The 19397-nt window shown below is 26.5% G+C and overlaps 1 protein-coding gene across 5 annotated transcripts in view; it reads left to right on the top strand.

Annotated features, from left to right (window-relative positions):
- The window catches only part of LOC107437981 (uncharacterized), an 84677-nt gene that overhangs the window by 13712 nt on the left and 51568 nt on the right, over positions 1-19397 (top strand). The window contains exon 1 of one of the 5 annotated variants that reach the window (XM_043041608.3): positions 4903-5142. The exons of the other annotated variants lie outside the window; for them this stretch is intronic. Within the exon in view, the coding sequence (XP_042897542.2) occupies positions 5049-5142 (94 nt within the window). The 5' untranslated portion in view covers positions 4903-5048. Of the gene's footprint in view, positions 1-4902; positions 5143-19397 lie in introns of those variants that run through there. 5 annotated transcript variants of the gene reach the window in all.

The following is a 19397-nucleotide window of genomic DNA, read 5'->3' as shown; positions in this document are numbered from 1 at the left end:
TTTTGAATGTATTAAACAATCAGAATCTGTTAATAAAACGAATTGATCCATTGAAAAACAAACTGTAGATAATGGGTACTCAAAACTCACAAAAATCTTTTTTGTATTTTTATGCAATTGTTTCTTGGAAAATGACATTTCATCAAATCGAGTAAAATACTATTTTTGTTTGCTTGAGGATACACATTTTGTGGAAACCATTATATTTTATGCAACACTTCGATTTCACACTTCATTAGGTAAAACAACATAAGATAAAAGAGGTTTGACTGTGTGCTTAGTCATAACCAGAAATTGAACATGGAAATCCTGTTTGACAAACAGGAGCGCTAACTCTTGCACTCTTCTCCCATACAGTTTAAAGGGCTTAAAAGTTAAATTAAGAACGAAAACGTTTGAGAGTTTCCAAAATGTGCTAAGATTACACACGGAAGAAGAAACAGTATGTTTTCAAATATTTGAGCATTCTTTTTTTACAAAAAAATAACGCGATTTCGTAAGAAAAGGACACTCTACTAAAATTTCGCGACAAAATGGCATTACAAAAATTTTTTGTGATACTAAGAGATCCTTATTACAAAAGCTAAAAAATGATTAAAATGCTGGATATTTATTTTATTGCTTATACTTAAGAGGCGAAGGACACTAACTGTCATTGTCAGGCACTTTCATAGTGCCGGATGATGGCACTAACTGTCATTGTGAAGAATTGGGGTTGAACCCCCAGAGCCGGCTTAAAGCTCATCCAGTTCAGAGAAATGTGTACCAGCTTGTCTTAGAAGTTAAAGTAAGTACTGTGTGCAGTGCGGACGCATTGCCTCAATCATGTCGTTGATCACAACATTGTGCACTGAGAAGAAAAAGTATGGTGCAAACTACAGAGAATATGGTAATATTTATCGTGTGTCTGGCTCTATGGAAACACCAAAAAGCTCCATAAATTTTAACGATTTTGGTAAAATTAACAATAAAATATGATTTTATAATGTGTCCCAAAATTTGGTAAAATTTGGTAATTTTAACATGGTACCTAAGAGCTTGGAATAAAAACCATTAATTCGGCGAAGTTTACTTTTCAGTTTTGTATTTTTTACTATATGTTTGGTAATATGAGTTACAATTTTGTAAACGAAAATTTCCCGTATACCATTACTATATAAACGGAAAAATTACTAAATAAATGGTTTAAATACCGTATATTTTGGTTTTATTAACCAGATTTTTTTTTATTTTACCGAAAATGTCATTAACATACAGTGTGTAAATTTTACCAAATTTGTTTTCCTCCCTATTAAGCTTTAACCTCCTTGACCCCTCTGATCTACAATAGGCTGCTACGCGAATGCCTTATTTTACTGATATTTGAACTTCAAAAGCAATTTTAAGCACAGTAAAGAAAATCTTATTGATTTATCTGCATAATAATAATAGTAATTATTTTTTTTCACGATTCTAGGCATAGAGAAAAAAAAATTGGTGCTTGATTCTTCTATGTTATCGTTTGTGAGCCAAAGGAAAGGTTTATTTTAAAATAAAAATTAAACATTATTTTGAATGAGAGTCTTCCGATGGTAAAATTTTTATAGTTTTTTCCAGCTCGATGCGGTCAGTGACTATCATTCAAGCTGTGAAATACAAAGGACATTATTTAGTCATGATATAACGTTGCAGCGCCATAAAATATTTTGACAAGGCAACAATACGTTTATTTTCTTATTGTCTATTATTCATAGATATTTAACTAAACTTGATTAAATAAGAAATATAAAACTAGAAAAAAAATCTATGTTAAGTGGTAACTATGATAACAATTGAGAAGTGTTAAATACGACTAAAAATAATTGTTATTATGAAACTCATGAGGAAGGAACCCAAAATCTCGTTAATCGAGCTGTATTGCTTGTTACAGATAGGTTTTTAGTTTCTTGAATCATTTATAAAATTTATATTGTCTGTTTCAAAGTAGTTATTACGTTATAAATTATAAGAAAACTGCAATTTTAACCCATATGACACCAGTTTAAATTGATTCTGCAGACCGAGAGCATTGCTGGCTATAAAAGGTTACTTTGATTTATGAGTTTTCTTCTTATTCAGGAACTTTATTATTTACGTGTTAAAACTCTAAAATTAAAAAAAAATATATATTATATTTTTGGAATAAAGATTCTTTTGTTTTGAGAAATCAAATAAAAAATTCCTAATTAATTCTGAAATTTACAAATACAAGTATTACAACACTTCATTAGCTGTATTAGAATTCTAGTGAGAAATCATTTGAAATCAATGTTTTTGAAAATAGCGTAACCCTCTGACGCGTATGGGACACCGGTGTCCCTCCCCCTTTTTTTCGACGCTGTAAATTACAAGTAAAAGCATATTTTACAATAATATTGCGCATAAAAACAAAAATAGTTGCATGATTAAAGTTGATGATAACTGGGTTCTTGCACTTCAAGAAGAAGATCACAGATACCCACGCATGAAAAGTATGACGTCAGCTCCAGCTCTTAGTTATAAGCAAAATGTTATGTTAAAGTTCAGCTATGTTTCTTCACATGAATTAGAATGTTAATTAATATGAAGTTAATTAAACATAGTGCCGTATCGCACATCGGATTAATTGAAATATAATTCTTTCTCGTCTCTTACATCTTTTGCTTAACTTAGATTCATTATTTATTTATGTAGTTTAGTGTAACCATGATATATTTTTGTTTTGCGTACCTTGCAACTTTGATGCATAATTAATTTGTTTATGTTCTACGTCGCTTCATGCATGTTTTAGTGTTAAGTGCGAAATATATGGTGAAAGAATTGAAATCCTTCTGAAAGAATCTTTGTATAAGAATATAGAATTTGTCATTTAAGAGAATTAATACTTACTGGCTTGGCTTTCTCGAAATATAATGGAAAGAACAGTAGCTAAAGTAAACAAATACTACGTTTCATCTACCAATCAGGATCGATATACCCACACTACGTCACTTTCAGATATCTCTTTCAGTTTTCTAATTTGTTTTTCAACATTTATTTCAACATTATTTTTTTAAAATCCTACTAACAATTGGGTACTTACAACTTGAAAACAATGAAGTGATTATGCCTAATCATGTGCATTTAAATCAGATTTAATTGAATATCTATAAATGACGTCACGCGCGTGTCTCGAACCTGGTTAACTTCTGTATCGACTAGAGCCCCTGAATTAGGAGCCTTAGTATCGACAAATGTCTTGATTTATCAGCGATGACGTCACTTGCAGGTATCCAATTGCTCAGTTATCAGAAACTATGAAGCTAAACAGTAAATCAATCTGTTTTTGTTCGAAATTTGTTGCTTTTAACGTAAATAATCTATTTCAAATGGTGTATGAAACTGAAAGTGAATGTCTGTTCGGAGTTGATGATTATTCAGTACTAATAAATTTGTTTTGTATCCTTTGTTATATTTTATATGAAAAGGAAATTGAATGCAAGATTGAAGTTAACGATTATTCTCTTTTAATTAATTTATCTTTCCAATCAGTTTGTTAAATACAATCAACAACTGCTCAGTGAACAATAAAAGAAATCATTACAGATCTCTGATTTTGTAGGACATTTTTTCCCTATAATTTAAATATTCGGTTTTGTGCGCATGCAAATAAAAATGTTTGAAAGTTTACTGTTGATGAAGTTTCAATACGATTTAATTTTGTTGTTCTTTTATTAGTTTTTAAAATAATTTGTAAGTTTAATGAACAATTTATCATAATATATTATGATAAATATTCATTTGAAACTAAGTATTAAAAGAAATAACTTTTTTTAATTTGTTGAGTAAAAGTGAATGCTCACTAAAGATGGTGATTCAATTTGGATTAATATCTCTTTCAAAATTAATTTGCTAAACTCAATTAAGAATTCCTCAATTATAAACCTATAAGTATTAAATAAGCATACATTTGTTGGTAATTTTTTGTAGTTACCACTCTAAACTAGCTGAACTTTTCATGTTTTCAATTTTGCGAAATTAAAAATAATATATTTCAAGCGTTAGCTTTACAAATTAATTTGTGAAATTTAATTAGCAATTTTTCAGTTAAGAGCAGTTATTAAACTAAGTATTCAAGAATGTCTGATTTTGTTGGCAATTTGTTGTCGCTATCATAAATATCCTGTTTTATGATTGTTCGCAGAATTAAAAGTGAATGCTTATTTGAAAACTTTTCAAACTTTTTTTTCCACCATAGACATAACAAAAATAAAAGTAATATATATTAAATGCTAGCTTTGAAACTTAATTTTTGAAATTTAATTAGCAATTTTTCAATTAAGAGCAGTTATTAAACTAAGTATTAAAAAATGTCTGATTTTGTTGGCAATTTGTTGTCGCTATCATAAATATCCTGTTTTATGATAGTGCATAAAATTAAAAGTGAATGCTTATTTGAAAACTTTTCAAACTTTTTTTTCCACCATAGACATAACAAAAATAAAAGTAATATATGTTAAATGTTAGTTTTAAAACTTAATTTGTGAAATTTAATTAGCAATTGTTTAATTAAGAGCAGTTATTTAACTAAGTATTAAAAATTTCTGATTTTGTTGGCAATTTGTTGTCTTTACCATAAATATCCCGTTTTATATTGTGCATGCAAATAAAAGTGAATGCACGTTTGAAGTTGATGATTATTCCGTGCGGTCTCTAAATACGGTCGACTTTTAATGCTTTTTTTCTACCTTTGATGTAGCAAAAGGAAAAAATAATATATGAACTTCATCATGAACAGGTAAAATTGTTTTCATCATTTTTTACTCGCTTCTTTCTATTGTTCTGGTTGAAGTTTAGAAGAGTACGCTTCTACGTGTTAAGGTTTCTTTATTCAAATCCCCGAGATTAAACCGCCAAGATGGTAAACTAAATGTATGCTGGACATATCAAATCCATGGAGCTTAAAAAAATTCTCTCGTAAGGATTAAACATAGACTGAAGGACTTTTAATTTACTTTGACGCATTTCATTTTAGAAATTTCTTCTCAGCGTTAAACAATTTTTGAATTAAAATGTCAGGTGGTGTGTGGTTTGCAATTTGTATACCAACAACAGAAAATGAAAGGGAAATAAGATATCAGCTGAGGCATCCTGAGGAATTTCCAAGTAAGTTAATTTTTTAATCGAATTATTATTTTTTTTAATTCATAATTTTCCAGAGAAATTAATTTTTATTTATAATTTTGAAATTATTTGATAACAATAGTTTTAGTTAATTTTTTTTATGAGGTATTTAAAATAAAATTATATTATGAATAGAAAATAAGCAAATTTTTGGCTAGTGATTTTCTATGTTTTAAATAAATTCAAAGTTAACAAAAAATTATCTTGAAGAAGATACGATAATTTCAAATTACAAATAATTCGTTCCTAATTTCCTGGAGTGATTAAATCCTTATTTGAATATTAAAGCATATTTTAATAGTAAGTAATAATTTTTTTACAGAACTAAAAAGGGTATAAGAATTTCAAACAGTAAATACAATTCGAGTATATTCTAAGCATGAAAAGTGTAATTATTATTAAATGTTTTTTTATTTTTAAAAAAATTGTTAAGTTAATAAGTTAGCTTAAAAATGTATCAGGAAATTTAAATTATCAATAACTGATTACTATTTTTCAGTAAAGATGTAATCCGTTTGCGTCTTTTTTATAAATACAAAACTAATACATCATTTATAAAAGGGGGATTTTGGTCATCAGAATCAAGATCGACACGTTAAATCACGCTAAAAGAAATAGAATCTAGAATTCGACATGCTTCTTTTCGAAGAAACAGAAAGGGAATTTTAAAGAACAGATGAAGTTTAAGTATGCTATAAATTTAAAGTAAGCAACTATTGCGTTAATATAAGTTTTTCTATTTAAAATTGTTCTTAACTAACAAAAAATTAGAGTAAAAAGGTATGAAAAGAATTTAAACTATTAATAGTTAATTGTGGATTGGTGCATTATTAGCTGAGTGTGTGGATTTTTTAAAGCGAAAATAAGGAATCACTTATGAAAGACCACTTTATATGAGACATTGTGACTATACATAATGAAATTGGCGAATTAAAACACACAAAAATAAATGGAATAAAGAACTAGTCATGCTTTTAAGAATACAAATTTTAATGTACAATTAAAATTTAATTATATTACGAAATGAATGTTAGGGTAATTTTTTTACAGAAGTTTTAAACCTCCTAAAATATGCAAACTGTATAAATAAGTTATTAGAAAATTGAAACCCTAATTAATTGAGTGCTGATTTGTTAAGGTAATAGTTGTGGATTGAATTTTCTTTCAATTAAGTTATTAAGTTAATTAATAACAAGTTAAGTCAATTAAGTTAATTTAACTGTTACCTCCCATACTGTGCATTACTATAAAATTGTTACTTTCCATACTATTAAAGCTGCAATATGTTAAGTAAACGAAGGAAAAATGCGAGTGACAGTGAACCAATGAAGGAAACCGGTCAGTTTCATTGAGCAGTTAGTTTATTATGTCCTCTTAGTACAAGTTGGCAAAATACTTAAAACTTACAAATATAAAATGATGATTTGAATTCAACGCAAATTACCGAAAATACATTATGATATAGTACATCTAGCAAGAATAAATACGATCATTAAATAATTATAGATTAAATTATTCCTAATATGTTTTCAATATATCACGCATAAAATTAATGCAGAACTTGAAAATAAAAACTGCGAAATATTACGGATATGCGGATACTATGTCAATAGCCACCTGCCTATTCATAGCAGCTCTGATTTTTCATGTAGGCAACTAGCTGTCGGTTTGTAATGTGACTGTGACTTTGATTATAACAAACTTTACAACCACTTTTCATCTGAATAAATAATGCTTTTTAAGATTATTTTTAAGATCCCATTTATTATGTTTTTAGTTAAAAATTAAAGTTTAATTAGTTAGCAATAAAATTTCCTCAATTTTAATATAAATTTAATTTATGAAGCAATGAAATATTCCCATTTTAAGAAAACTTTCAATTATTTCAAATAATATATCTCAATTTGAATAAAAATTTAAAATATTTAAGAACAAAGTATCCCTTTTTTTTAAAAAAAAAATAAGTAATAAATAATGCACTTTATAAGGTGATTTTTTATTGATATAGATTGTTTTCCTAGGATTACTGTTAAAATAAAATATTCTTAAGCCCGATAAATGAGTTTTTATGCATAAAAATACAAAAAGTCATGCTACTTTTTGATTATTTTTAAAATTTGTTGTCTTCGTTCTGATAGTTTAACAAAATGAACATTTAATTTAGGCATACATTTCCTTCCTTTTTTTAAGGATAATTTAGATTAAATTTACTAGGGTGATATGTAGTTCATTTTTACATCAATTTAAAAATTGGTAGTTGTTTTTATATCTATATATTAAAATCTTTTGATACATCAGAAAATAAATGGACCAATTGAGATCTGACTTCAAATTGAAATTTGTACTTAATGCCAATTTTTCTACTAAAAATCGTTTTTTAAATGTTAGAAATTTTCCACAATGCTCTCTTCTGAAATTATTATTAAAATGAAATTTGGAAATAGGCTAACATTGAATACTTTAGTTATAAGCAAAATTTGCTACACTTTTTTTCACTGTGCAATTTTTCTTTAAGTCTTATAAAAAGATAATACTAGAACTAACTATAATACATATTGCATTGACTATAATAGTGTGAAGTATTTATCTGTATTGCGAAACTGTAATTATAAGAATATTAATACACAATAAGAATAGATAAACATTCACATAGTTTATCTATTCACATACCGTAAACCGGGGCGAGTCTACCCATTTTTTCAGTTTGTGAACTTTCAAGTGATCAAACTTTTGTCAATATTAAAGAAAAAAGGCTTTTAATAGGTGTTTCGGAATCGCTATTTATCCCTCTTTAAAGCAGTGAAATCGATTTTAGAAAATATTAACAGTTACGCTGTTACTGTATATTTTTATAGAACTGCTGACAAGTCTCTCGTATGGGGCGAGTCTACCCATTCTACTAAAATGAATGTTAACATTGTAAATAATCAAATTTTACTATTAAATTGTTATTTTAGTTACTATATAGGATATTTATGAAGTAAAATTCATAACTTTATTATATATTCCATTTTTTTTATTCATAAAATAACACAAATTGAGTATTTGATCGATTATCACATTTTGATCACAGTTTTGTTTTTATAATCATTAACATTATAAAATAAAAAATTTTTCTGATTATTGTTGATAAAAATAAATTAAAATTAATATAAATTTATAATTAAATAATTAATAAATAATAATAATTAAAGATTATTAACAAAATCGAAATTCAAACATTGGGAAGCATGAAAAATCCTTTTCCCATTCTTTTGGGAGGTGAGATTTTTCATACAATGTTTTCTCGTTGAAATATAATATTAAATAAAAAAAGGTAATTTTGTAATATAAAAATTGAAAAAATAGTTAAAATAAACATATTTTATATTTACATTTATATTTAACCTATAAATTTTCTTATTAATGATAAATTTATCAATGCAGAATTAAAATAATATACTCAAATTCATTTAAAATGACTTAATTTTAATATAAACAAAGTTCTAAATTATATTATTATGCTTTATTAAAACTAAATACGAATGGGTAGACTCGCCCCACGAATTCTGGCTTTTTGTTTACAACAGCAAAACTTACATTTTTTTTGGGTTTTTTTTCATATAAAATTAATGTAATCTTAGTCTTAGATAAGTTTATCGCTTAACCAAAGTGAAAATAGTAATAATAATAATATACTTACGGAGCACCAACTAAAAGTTTGCTGATTTTCAATACAAATCTCTCAAAAGACGTTTGAACAGGTCGGTTAAAAAGACACCAAATAAATAAAAACGGATCAAACTACTACAGCGCCATCTTCCTTAGAGTCTGAACTAAGTCCTCCGTCGGTAAAAATTTTTTTATTTGCAATTTAAAATAGTGAAAATTAAATAAAACTAAAATGGGTAGACTCGCCCCTGAATGGGTAGACTCGCCCCGGTTCACGGTAGCTAAATTATGTAAATGTCATAACTAATTATATGTTTTTATTAAAATTGTATAAAAAGTTAATCAATTATACAGACCTAAATCTTTTAAAATAATATAAAACAATGTTTAAAAAGAAAAAAAATATTATAAAGAAAAATGACTACTGACATATTTAAATAATACAGTTGTAAATAAAATAGAATATTACGAAGTACAAATAAAACAAAATAATACTAAGTGAAACTTAAATAAGATAAAATTACATAGTTTTGAAGAATAATTTCATCATATGATACAGAATTTGTTCTTGTTTTTTATTTTTATTAACTAAATTTTAAATTGATTTTAATTCTTTTCATTGGCTTTTTGACTTGTAAGCTATACACTATACAAAATAGGTACAACTCCGAATTCAATTGGGAAGCTTTATAATTAATGGTCAACTCTACAAATTTTGCTGGAGTTCGTTACAATTACGGACACCGTTATTTTAAAGAAAGGTTACCGTTAGTTTAAACTTACGACCAACAACTTGGAGAAATTTTTTAGAGTGCAATGCATGTTTATTTAAATAAAAGATATCAATGAGGCACATATTTTCGAATGCAAATGCAAGAAGATGTATTTATTGACAAATATTTGAAAATTTCAAATGCACAATTTGTCTAAAGCGAGAAGTGAGAGTTGAAAGTCTCTAATGAGGTGTTTATCTAGAGTTGAAAGTGAGAATCGAAAGTCGTGAATGTTTGATTTGTATAGAGTTAAAAGTAAAAATCAAAAGTCTCAGATAAAGTTTCGATTCATAATTTATCTAGAGAGTACCAAGTTTTGAATGTGTTTCAGAAGTGAGAATACCGAGTTTCGAATGAGCTTCAAATGCAGCATTCATCTGAAACTGAAAAAGAGATTTGAAAGTCTTGAATGATTTTTGAGTGCAATAAATTATCTGCAGTCGTGAAAAAGGTATTAACAATTTAAAAAGTATTGATTCAAAACATATATTAAGGCAAATGATGAAATTAGTGGTAGAGGTGCTGAAACTTTTAACAAATATTACGTTTTTGTATTAGGCTAGGAGGCTCCATCCCCTGCTCTCTCTCAACTGACTAAACTCGGTGATTGTTTTTTATTCAAAATAGTTTTTTTTGTGAAATTCATTATTTTCTCCAAATGCAAATTATATTTTTCAAACACGTTAATTGTCAGAAAATGAACGATTGCTTGGATTTGAAAAACAAATGACTGCACTTGAAAAACGAAAATTAAGCTTAAAAATACAGATTGTGGGATTTAATAGAAATAAAATGAGAAGTAATTTCGCCTGTTAACGAGATGTCATTATAACGGTTCAAATAGGAAACGTTTTTTTTACCTCCCTTTAATTAAATATTTAAATTTTTTGAAGTTTAAATCTAAAAGTTCAAACTTATATCTGGCAACATCTTTAATCTTTAATCACTAATCTTTTATAGTTTCACTTTCTGATAGTTTCAATCTTAACTTAAGCGCAGCTTATGAATTAAAGATACCGAGAAAGTTAAATGAATTTTTCTACAACAATGAATAAATAGTAATATAAAGCCAAAAATGCGAGAAAAAAAACCGTTTTAAATTGTAATAACTGTCGAACAAATTTAAATTTCAAACCAAAACTCGCATTGAAACTCTTTCGTAAATGAAAATGGCTATTCATTAGGACCTAAAATTTCTACTGTATCGCTGCATTTCTACGGATTGTAGAGTGGCCCTTAAAGCATTTTTTATTACAAGTTAAACAGTTAATAATTCTTGAATTAATTATCGAATGTTAATTTTATTTATTCCCTTGTACTTCCTGTACATTCTTAACACACCTTTGTAATTTAGAGTTTTCAAGTCTTCTAGCGTTTGCGCAACGCAACAAACTGTTGCTTAAAGCTGAACACTCAAAACAGCAGCGATCTTATGTTTTTTCATGTGTTATTTCATGTTTTATCAATGAGCAAATATAAGTAAAACGTAGAAAATCCATTTGCAAAAATGAATGAAATGTAAAAGAATCAGTGAGTCAACCTCATTACGCATTCCAATCCCTTTCTGGTACGCACTTTAAGCACCCCCTGCTATTACATAATTAGAAATTCTTCGCTATTCAAATATGAATCATGTAAATAGATTATGTTTAAATACTGAACCACAGATATGTTTATGCGTTTAAAGCTTCACGTTCATGAGGTACCAAAAACATTGTCTGTAGCCTTTGTATAATGTTCCTAAACGGCAAAGACACGAACGGCAATTAGTTTGCAAAAATTAATAGTACAAGAAGAATACACCACTAAGTCATTCCCCACAAAGACTAAGAGAAAAGAACAATACATCAAGGTTTTATGAAATGCTCTAGGATGTATTTTAATTTGACATCCTTTATTTGTGTGGATTGTTTTTTTTTCTATTACAAATTAGTCAGTGTTCTCTTCCTGGAGAAACGAACCAAGCCACATTTTTTTTCTTCGGAGATCCTGCTTGTCATGTGTCCATTCTCATGGCAATGGCAATTTTGTGGGGTTTTTTTATTTCATTTCTGCGGAATTCCTGAGAAATTTAGAATTAATTCATAAGACTTGAGAAATTAAGTTCATTAAACATTATCAAAATAAAAAGGAGAATTTTAAACACCATTCATACTTAATTTATGTGATTAAAATTTTATTTGAGGATAAATCTTAACCTGAACAAGTATAAGTTTTTTCGATTGAAATTTTAGTTTAATGTGACATAATAAACTAAAATAACGTTCAGTAACAAAACTGTATGTTTATAAAATAGAAAACTTAAAACATCGCTGAAATTGAATGTTAAATTATTCGTGTTACATATTGCTAATTGGTAATGTATAGTTTGCCAATGTATAGTTTGGTAGGGTAATGTATAGTTTGCATGCCACTGTATAGTTTTTTTTCAACTTAAGATTGTAAGATTGCTCAGTGTCTCTTTTAATAGCAAAATAATATGTAAAGTAATATGCAAATTAATGCGTTAATAAGCTTTACATGCTACATAAACTTTACATAGTATTATTTTACATGGTACATTAACATAATATATTGAAGCATACTAATTTATTCTTTTCTTTTCATTTAAAAATGTTCATCAATTTGTACAGTATCAAAATAATATGCTAATACTGAAACAATATTCATCATCAAAATAACATGTTAATAAAACAAAAACTCTTAACATTATTTGATCTCTGACTAGTTTTATACATAATTTATGGAAAATTTTCTTCATTGAAACTCGTCGTTTTTTTCCACTGTTGATTGTTTAATATTTAGTTCAGACTCAGATAATATGTTAATAAATTGCTTATTATTAGAGCCCGGATTTTGATGACCTAAAAAATCTCAACTAATGCCCTTAAAAAGTGCAAAAAATGCCCTTAAAAATGCAAAAATTGCGCAAAAAATGCCTTAAATAAAGTAAAAATATTGAATTAAAATTTTTTTTTGCTCTTTAAAATTATTATGAGTCATTTAAAAGATATAAAGCAAAGCAATACTTGTTCTACGCTCATTAAAGTTTGAAAAATATGTTTTATATCCTAAAATAACAAAAAAAAGGAAAATATATTGACACCAAAATTTTTTTATTTTGTATAGAAACTTTGATGGATATAAAAACTTCCATCTCATAATATTACTAAATATCAGAATTACATTGGATTATTAAATGTTTTTTGATAATTTGAAATGTAAACGAGCGTCTCTTGTCTGAAAGTAAATTTTCATTCCTGCAAAAGCTTTTTTCAACGTCTACTGATGTTATAGGTGCGTACTTGAAAAAGACTGTCTTACTTACTGACAATTCTTCTTCAATTTGAAAAGATGTTGCTTCACCTGTTAATATCCTATAGATTTTCTTTAGTGTTTGGAAGCCAGTGTAATAATGAAAATTGATAAAAAATAATAAAAATTCTGTTAACAGAAAACTTTAAAAAAATGCATTAAAGTGCAAAATACGCCCCAAAATTTCAAGAAAAATGCACTATAAATCTAAAAAAATGCTCTAAAAGACAAAAAATGTCCAAAAATGCAAAAAATGCAAAAAAATGCAAATGTCATCAAAATTCGGGCCTTACTTATTATATAATGGGTAAATAATTTGACCATTATAAGGCTAATATGTTAATAAATTGAACATTATCAAAATATTATGTTAAAGAAAGGGAAAACAATAAACATCATTCGTTCTGAGATTATTCATACTGCTTGTTATTTGTTGGTAAATTTTACACTTGCCACTTTATGTTTTTTTCCCCACTCAAAGTTGTTCATTATTTCCTCGATATCAAAATAATATGCTAATAAATTAAAGATAATATGGCAATAAGGAAATAATATTTATTATAAAATGAATATTTTAATGAAATGAAAACTCTAATCATCATTCATTCTTTAATTATTTGTTTAGTACATCATTAATAAGAAATTTTATATATTGCAAATCATTATTATGCGATTGAATTTTTATGCGATTGAAGATTTTGTTAAGTTCAGTACTAAAAAATGAGCCTGTTGATAAATTGTTACTAATCAAAATATTATGTTAATTAATTATTCATTATCAAAATATTTTAATAAATTATTTATAGTCAAATTTAAGTGTAAATAATTCATTATAAAATTAATATGCAAAGAAATTGTTCATTTTAAAAATAAAATATTAATGAAATGGAAAGCACTAAGCATCAATAATTCTAAAATTTTTCATTTTGCATGTTATTTATAGATAAATTTTGCGCTTGCCAATATGTTTGTTTTCCACTCAAAATTGTTCATTATCGTCCTTGATATCAAAATAATACGTTAAAAATGTTAAAATAATATGCTAGTGATGAAATAATATTTATTATCAAATGAATATTTTAAAATGATAACTCTAAACATCATTCATTTCATACATCGCGAATTTTTTTTTCTTTCGAGTGAAAATTTTTTAAATTTTTGTACCAAAACGAAGCATATTGATAAATTTTTACTTACAGAAATAGTATGTGAATTAATTATTCATTATCATGTGAACAAACTATTTATTATCAAATAAATGAGAGGAAAAAAATCTAACTCTAAAATGAATATGTTAATAAAATGAAAAACTTTTCCTTTTATAAAGTGTAATAATTATATATAGTAAATATTATACTGTATATAGTAATATATACTTAATAATTTTTTCATTATCAAAATAATATGTGAACAAATTATTTATTATCAAATAAATGAGAGGAAAAAAATCTAACTCTAAAATGAATATGTTAATAAAATGAAAAACGTTTCCTTTTATATAGTATAATAATTATATATAGTAAATATTATACAGTATATAGTAATATATACTTAATAATTTTTTCATTATCAAAATAATATGTGAACAAATTATTTATTATCAAATAAATGAGAGGAAAAAAATCTAACTATAAAATGAATATGTCAATAAATGAAAAATTTTTCATTTTATGTAGTAATAATTATATATAGTAAATATTATGCAGTATATAGTATTATATAGTAAAATTTTTCATTTTATATAGTAATATTCATTTGTAAATTTTGTAATTGCCAATTTGTGATTTTCCCTCTTAAAATTGTTCATCGTCTTGGGTAGTATCAAAATTATTTCCTTGATGTTTTATTTTTTTGCTTAAAAAACATGGACTAAAAAAAATTAATCTAATTCTTTTAATTTAACTAACTGAAGTTTCTTTTATTTTGTAACAAATATTAAATATTTATTAAATTTTTTTATGAAAATGCAAATAAAATTGCATTATGTTTCGTGTGGAAAAATTGTGTTTTGCCATAAAAGTTTGTTTTTCAAAAATATAATCTTCTTTTTCAGAAATAAGTAATTATTTTAAATTTTTATCTGTTTATATATATTTTTCAACAAGAATTATGATATAATTTTGCTTGTATTTCCAAGCTTAAATTTTATAAAAACTTAATGCTTTTTACGAAATAAAAGAAATCCAGTAAAAGATATTGAGTAAATTAAATAACCAAAGTACAAATAATGTTTTTTAAACGATAGATATATTTTCATTAAAATAAAAAAATAATGAAACATCGATCACATATTTTTTGTCTAAATTTTAAAAGTGTAAATTTAAAAGTTTAAATTTTTCTAAAAAATAATTTAATTAAGAGTTTAAATATTGCATAAAACATGTTCAATAGTTGTAAATTTCGGAAAATCAGAAATCTTGAAGTACAAGCAAAATGTCAGAACTGGGATTCGAACCCCCAGGTCTCTAAAATTAGAAGGCGGATAGTTTAACCATTTTGCCAGGATTTCGGGTGAGCTATAAAGTTTTATTATTTTTTAAGTAAATGAACTAACATTTCAAGAAGGCATATTTTACCCCAAGAGTAGCTGTAGGAGCAAATTTTCACCCTATTCAATCTTTTTAACAATCCTCTTTAATTGTACCAGAAACTTAACCGATTGTGCACTGCTTTAACAGGTAAAAATGTTTTTAGAAGTTTCACTCACCAAATTAAATATTAGATATATTCAGTATCATTCGACACTGAAAATGATTGTTTCTTATTAAATTTGATTGAGGCATTTTATATTGCGTTGTTAAGAATTGATGATAAGAAAATTTTTCAATCATAATCTAAATTTCTTAATCATGTGGAAAAGTGCTAAAAATTGGAATGACGAGAGAAATACGCAGATCTGTCACCATCAAATTTGCAATTGTTAAAAGATATGACAGTTTTGTATGATTCAATAAGACGGTAATAAAAAAGCTGAGAAATTCTTTGGGTTTTAAAGAAAAAAAATTCCGTTCTATCAAACAGTTTAAATATTTTTTGATAATAAACAAATAAAATATAAAAGGAATTTATTTTTAGAATAAATATGAATGAATATAATAATAAAAGAATTTATTTTTAGAATTATTTTTGGAATTTTATGCAATTATAAATTTTTTTTAATTCAGAAAAAACAACTGCGAATAAAGTGTTTACAAAAATTTGCAGCAGTTCGTGAAATTATGAAGTTCTTCATAATTTTTTCAATCTCTTTTTTTTAAAATTACATTGGGAAACTTCATGTTTTTTTTCGCCAAACTATATAATATTTTTTGATCAAAAATAATTTAGAAATTCGAAACATTGAATAAACTGTAAAAAAAAAAAAATTTAACTTCACCACAATTCAACTTGTATTTGACGATCCAATAGATATTGGTTGAATCCTTTAGAAAAGCAAAAACATTTTCAAAAACAAATAGATTTTACTCCCAGAAATTACGAATCAGCAATCTTTGTGCTGACATTCCTCATTATTGACAATAATTTCATTATGAAAATCACGTTATTTTTGACAAAGCGCGAGTTTTCAAGTATGGGACGAAATAGCTTTTTCACTAGTTAATACTGACCTCTGGAAGTTCGACACTATTTTCTCTCTCATCTCTCTATATGACAGGATGGTACAGGACTTAGTACTCTCGTTTGGTACTGGACCTGACTAAGTACGCATTCTCTTATTCCTTTATTTTTTGGGGGGTTTCTAATCAAAAGTGTTAATCAATATGCAGCTTTAAAGCAATGTTTTTGGCACAATATTTTCCTTGAATAAGTAAAAATACTAATTCCCTCAATTTGTCAAAATATTCGCTCGGAAGATTTCTCAGGAAATGATTTTGTCAAAAACGAAGAAAATTTCGCTAGTTTTGATTCTCAAATTTTAACAGTGTGCATACTAATATAGACAGTAATTAGTGTTAAAGATATTATCTCCTACAGAAGCTACTTTCAACAGCGAGCTGGAAAAAACAGGAGCATCTTAAAAGAAGCACGGCATAAAAATTTTAATAATCTCGATTTTTTTTATTTGTATTTCAAATTTTACTGTGTACATACATGAATTTTCTATAAAAATATCTTGGATTTTTTTTAATATTTATAATTTATTGCATAAAAGGTATTTATTTAAAAAAAGTTTTTTTACCGAAATCAGTAGGCCTTAAATTAAATCATTATATTTTATTGCACGTAATGAATGACATGAAACACTGAAATGAAATAAAATTCATTCATTTTTAAAATTATTAAAAAAAAACGATTTGATAAATTTTAAAAACTTAACTTGGAAAAAGTAGTTATAAGAAATATGTGTTCCTTGCTTCAATAACATATCTATGTAAATGGGGACGCAGGATATTCAAAACAAAAAAGTGAAATCTGTATTCGATCAATTTAGAAGTCAGTGTACAAAGTTTTGGAAAAAATAATATTTATAACTAAAAGAAGTGTTTTTAATTGACGGCAATTAAAAAGTTCCCTTCGAATGAATTTTAATTTTTTCAATTCAATTTTTACGCAAATACGTCGTTTTAATAGGCATTTAAATAATTTAAGTGATTATGGTAGCCGTATAAAAATATAACGTAACTAGACAATAAATTTTCATTTCGTCACCAAAAATTTCTTCAAAAAACACGCTTCAATTACATTTGCTCATTTATTAAAAATAAAATTAAGATATTGAGTTAATCAAATGCATTTAAAGTTAAACAAGATACATCGAAATGTGTCTAAAATTTTTTAATAACAATAAAACAAAAACTGGTGATCAAGGTACTTTTTGAAGTTGTGAAAACATTGAAAAATTCCATAACGAGAAAAGCATGGACCTTTATAAATTTATAATCTTATAACTCGGTAAGAAAAACTTTGATATAAACATGGTTTGTTGCCTATTACTTAATAAAGTGTAAACGTTTTTAATATTTCGAAAACCAAATAATGGATTTTGGAGGAATGGATATTTCTCATTCTGAATGTCCAGTGTTCCCTCAAATGTCAGGTATTGAAAAAAATAATAACTTTGAGAAATTAATTGTGGAAAGAGTTGTGCGAAAAGTATTGCAGACATAAGCAATGTGTAATTTCAAAATATATCATTGAAATCGTAAGAGACAATTTGGCATATTAGCATTTTAGACAGAGTTGCATCTATTATTTCAAAGAAATATTTAAAGAGTTAAAATTTAAAATTTACAATTTTAACACACTCTCATCGGTAATTCTTAAATCACAATTGAATTGTTAAGAGAAATAACATTTTAAGTAAAAGCATTCATATAGGTAACTCTCAACTCCTAATTGAAGAGGTAAAAAAAAGAGAAAGTTAAGTAACATTTTGAAAACACACATACATCGGTAATTCTTAAGACATGTTTGCAGAGCTAAGGGACAAAGCATGTCCAGTGACATTTTGAAAATACTTATTTCAGTAATTCTAAAAAAACGCAATTGAAGATGTACGTGAAATATCAAACAAAGAAATATTTTTAAAATACCCACATAAGTAATTTTAAAGACGTCATTTAAGTGGTAAGGAAAAAGAGATGATAAGGGACATTTTGAAAACCTTCACATTTCTTAGGAGCATGCTATCCTTCTCTGTAGGGAACAAAATTTACTCTAAAACCTTAAAACATACAAAAAGATGTTTTCTAAGCAGAATCATTGTGTTTTTATATACGCCAAAGTTAATTACAGCAAATTGAGATGAGTTATTTAACACGTTCTCTTCAACTGAACGCTGCAATTCAGTTCCTACTTATACATTTGAAACAATCTCTCCAAAACAAAAAGGATTTTAGTAGGAAACCAAAAAAAGTAAAATTAAGTCATAAAGTTGTGCTTTGAAACGATTTCATTGTTCATATTCTTAGATATACATTCATTGTCATAAAAATTAGCTCACATAAAAAGAGTTGTCGGAATGAAGCGAAATTTTGCACTCTTTAGTACAACGTTGCTATAAGTAAGTGACTAAAAATAAAATTAAAACGATCATTTATTACAGGAAAAAATACGAATGACTGGAACTTTTCGTACCCTCTTGGGCCACATCTAGCTCGAATGCAGGATATGACACTATCAGGCATTGAGGCATTTAAGTCCCATATGATATACTGCGGAATTTTGTTTAATAATTGATGTAAAAACCCGCTAAATCAACTAAACTCGGAAGATTTCCAACTTGTCGTCGTAAGTCGTCATAGATATGTTAATTCGGTGTCCAATCTGGTGATCAAGCAGGCCAGAAAAGGGCGATTTGCTGGCGAAAGCAATCCTGTGACTATCTTGCTGTGTGTGCCCGAGCATTATTTGTTTAAAAATGTCTACTGAGAGCCCTTCCTTTAAGGGAAACACATATGACTGAACACATATGAAGGATGTCATGACAGTAACCGATGGACTGTCATGGGTCATCACTGCCCAAATTAAATCTGAATTCATCACTGAAAACGACCA

Source organism: Parasteatoda tepidariorum, chromosome 1, assembly GCF_982258835.1.
Source record: "Parasteatoda tepidariorum strain Cologne lab strain chromosome 1, Ptep-v5.0, whole genome shotgun sequence".
Taxonomy (NCBI): domain Eukaryota; kingdom Metazoa; phylum Arthropoda; class Arachnida; order Araneae; family Theridiidae; genus Parasteatoda; species Parasteatoda tepidariorum.
This window is presented reverse-complemented; position numbering and strand designations above follow the sequence as displayed.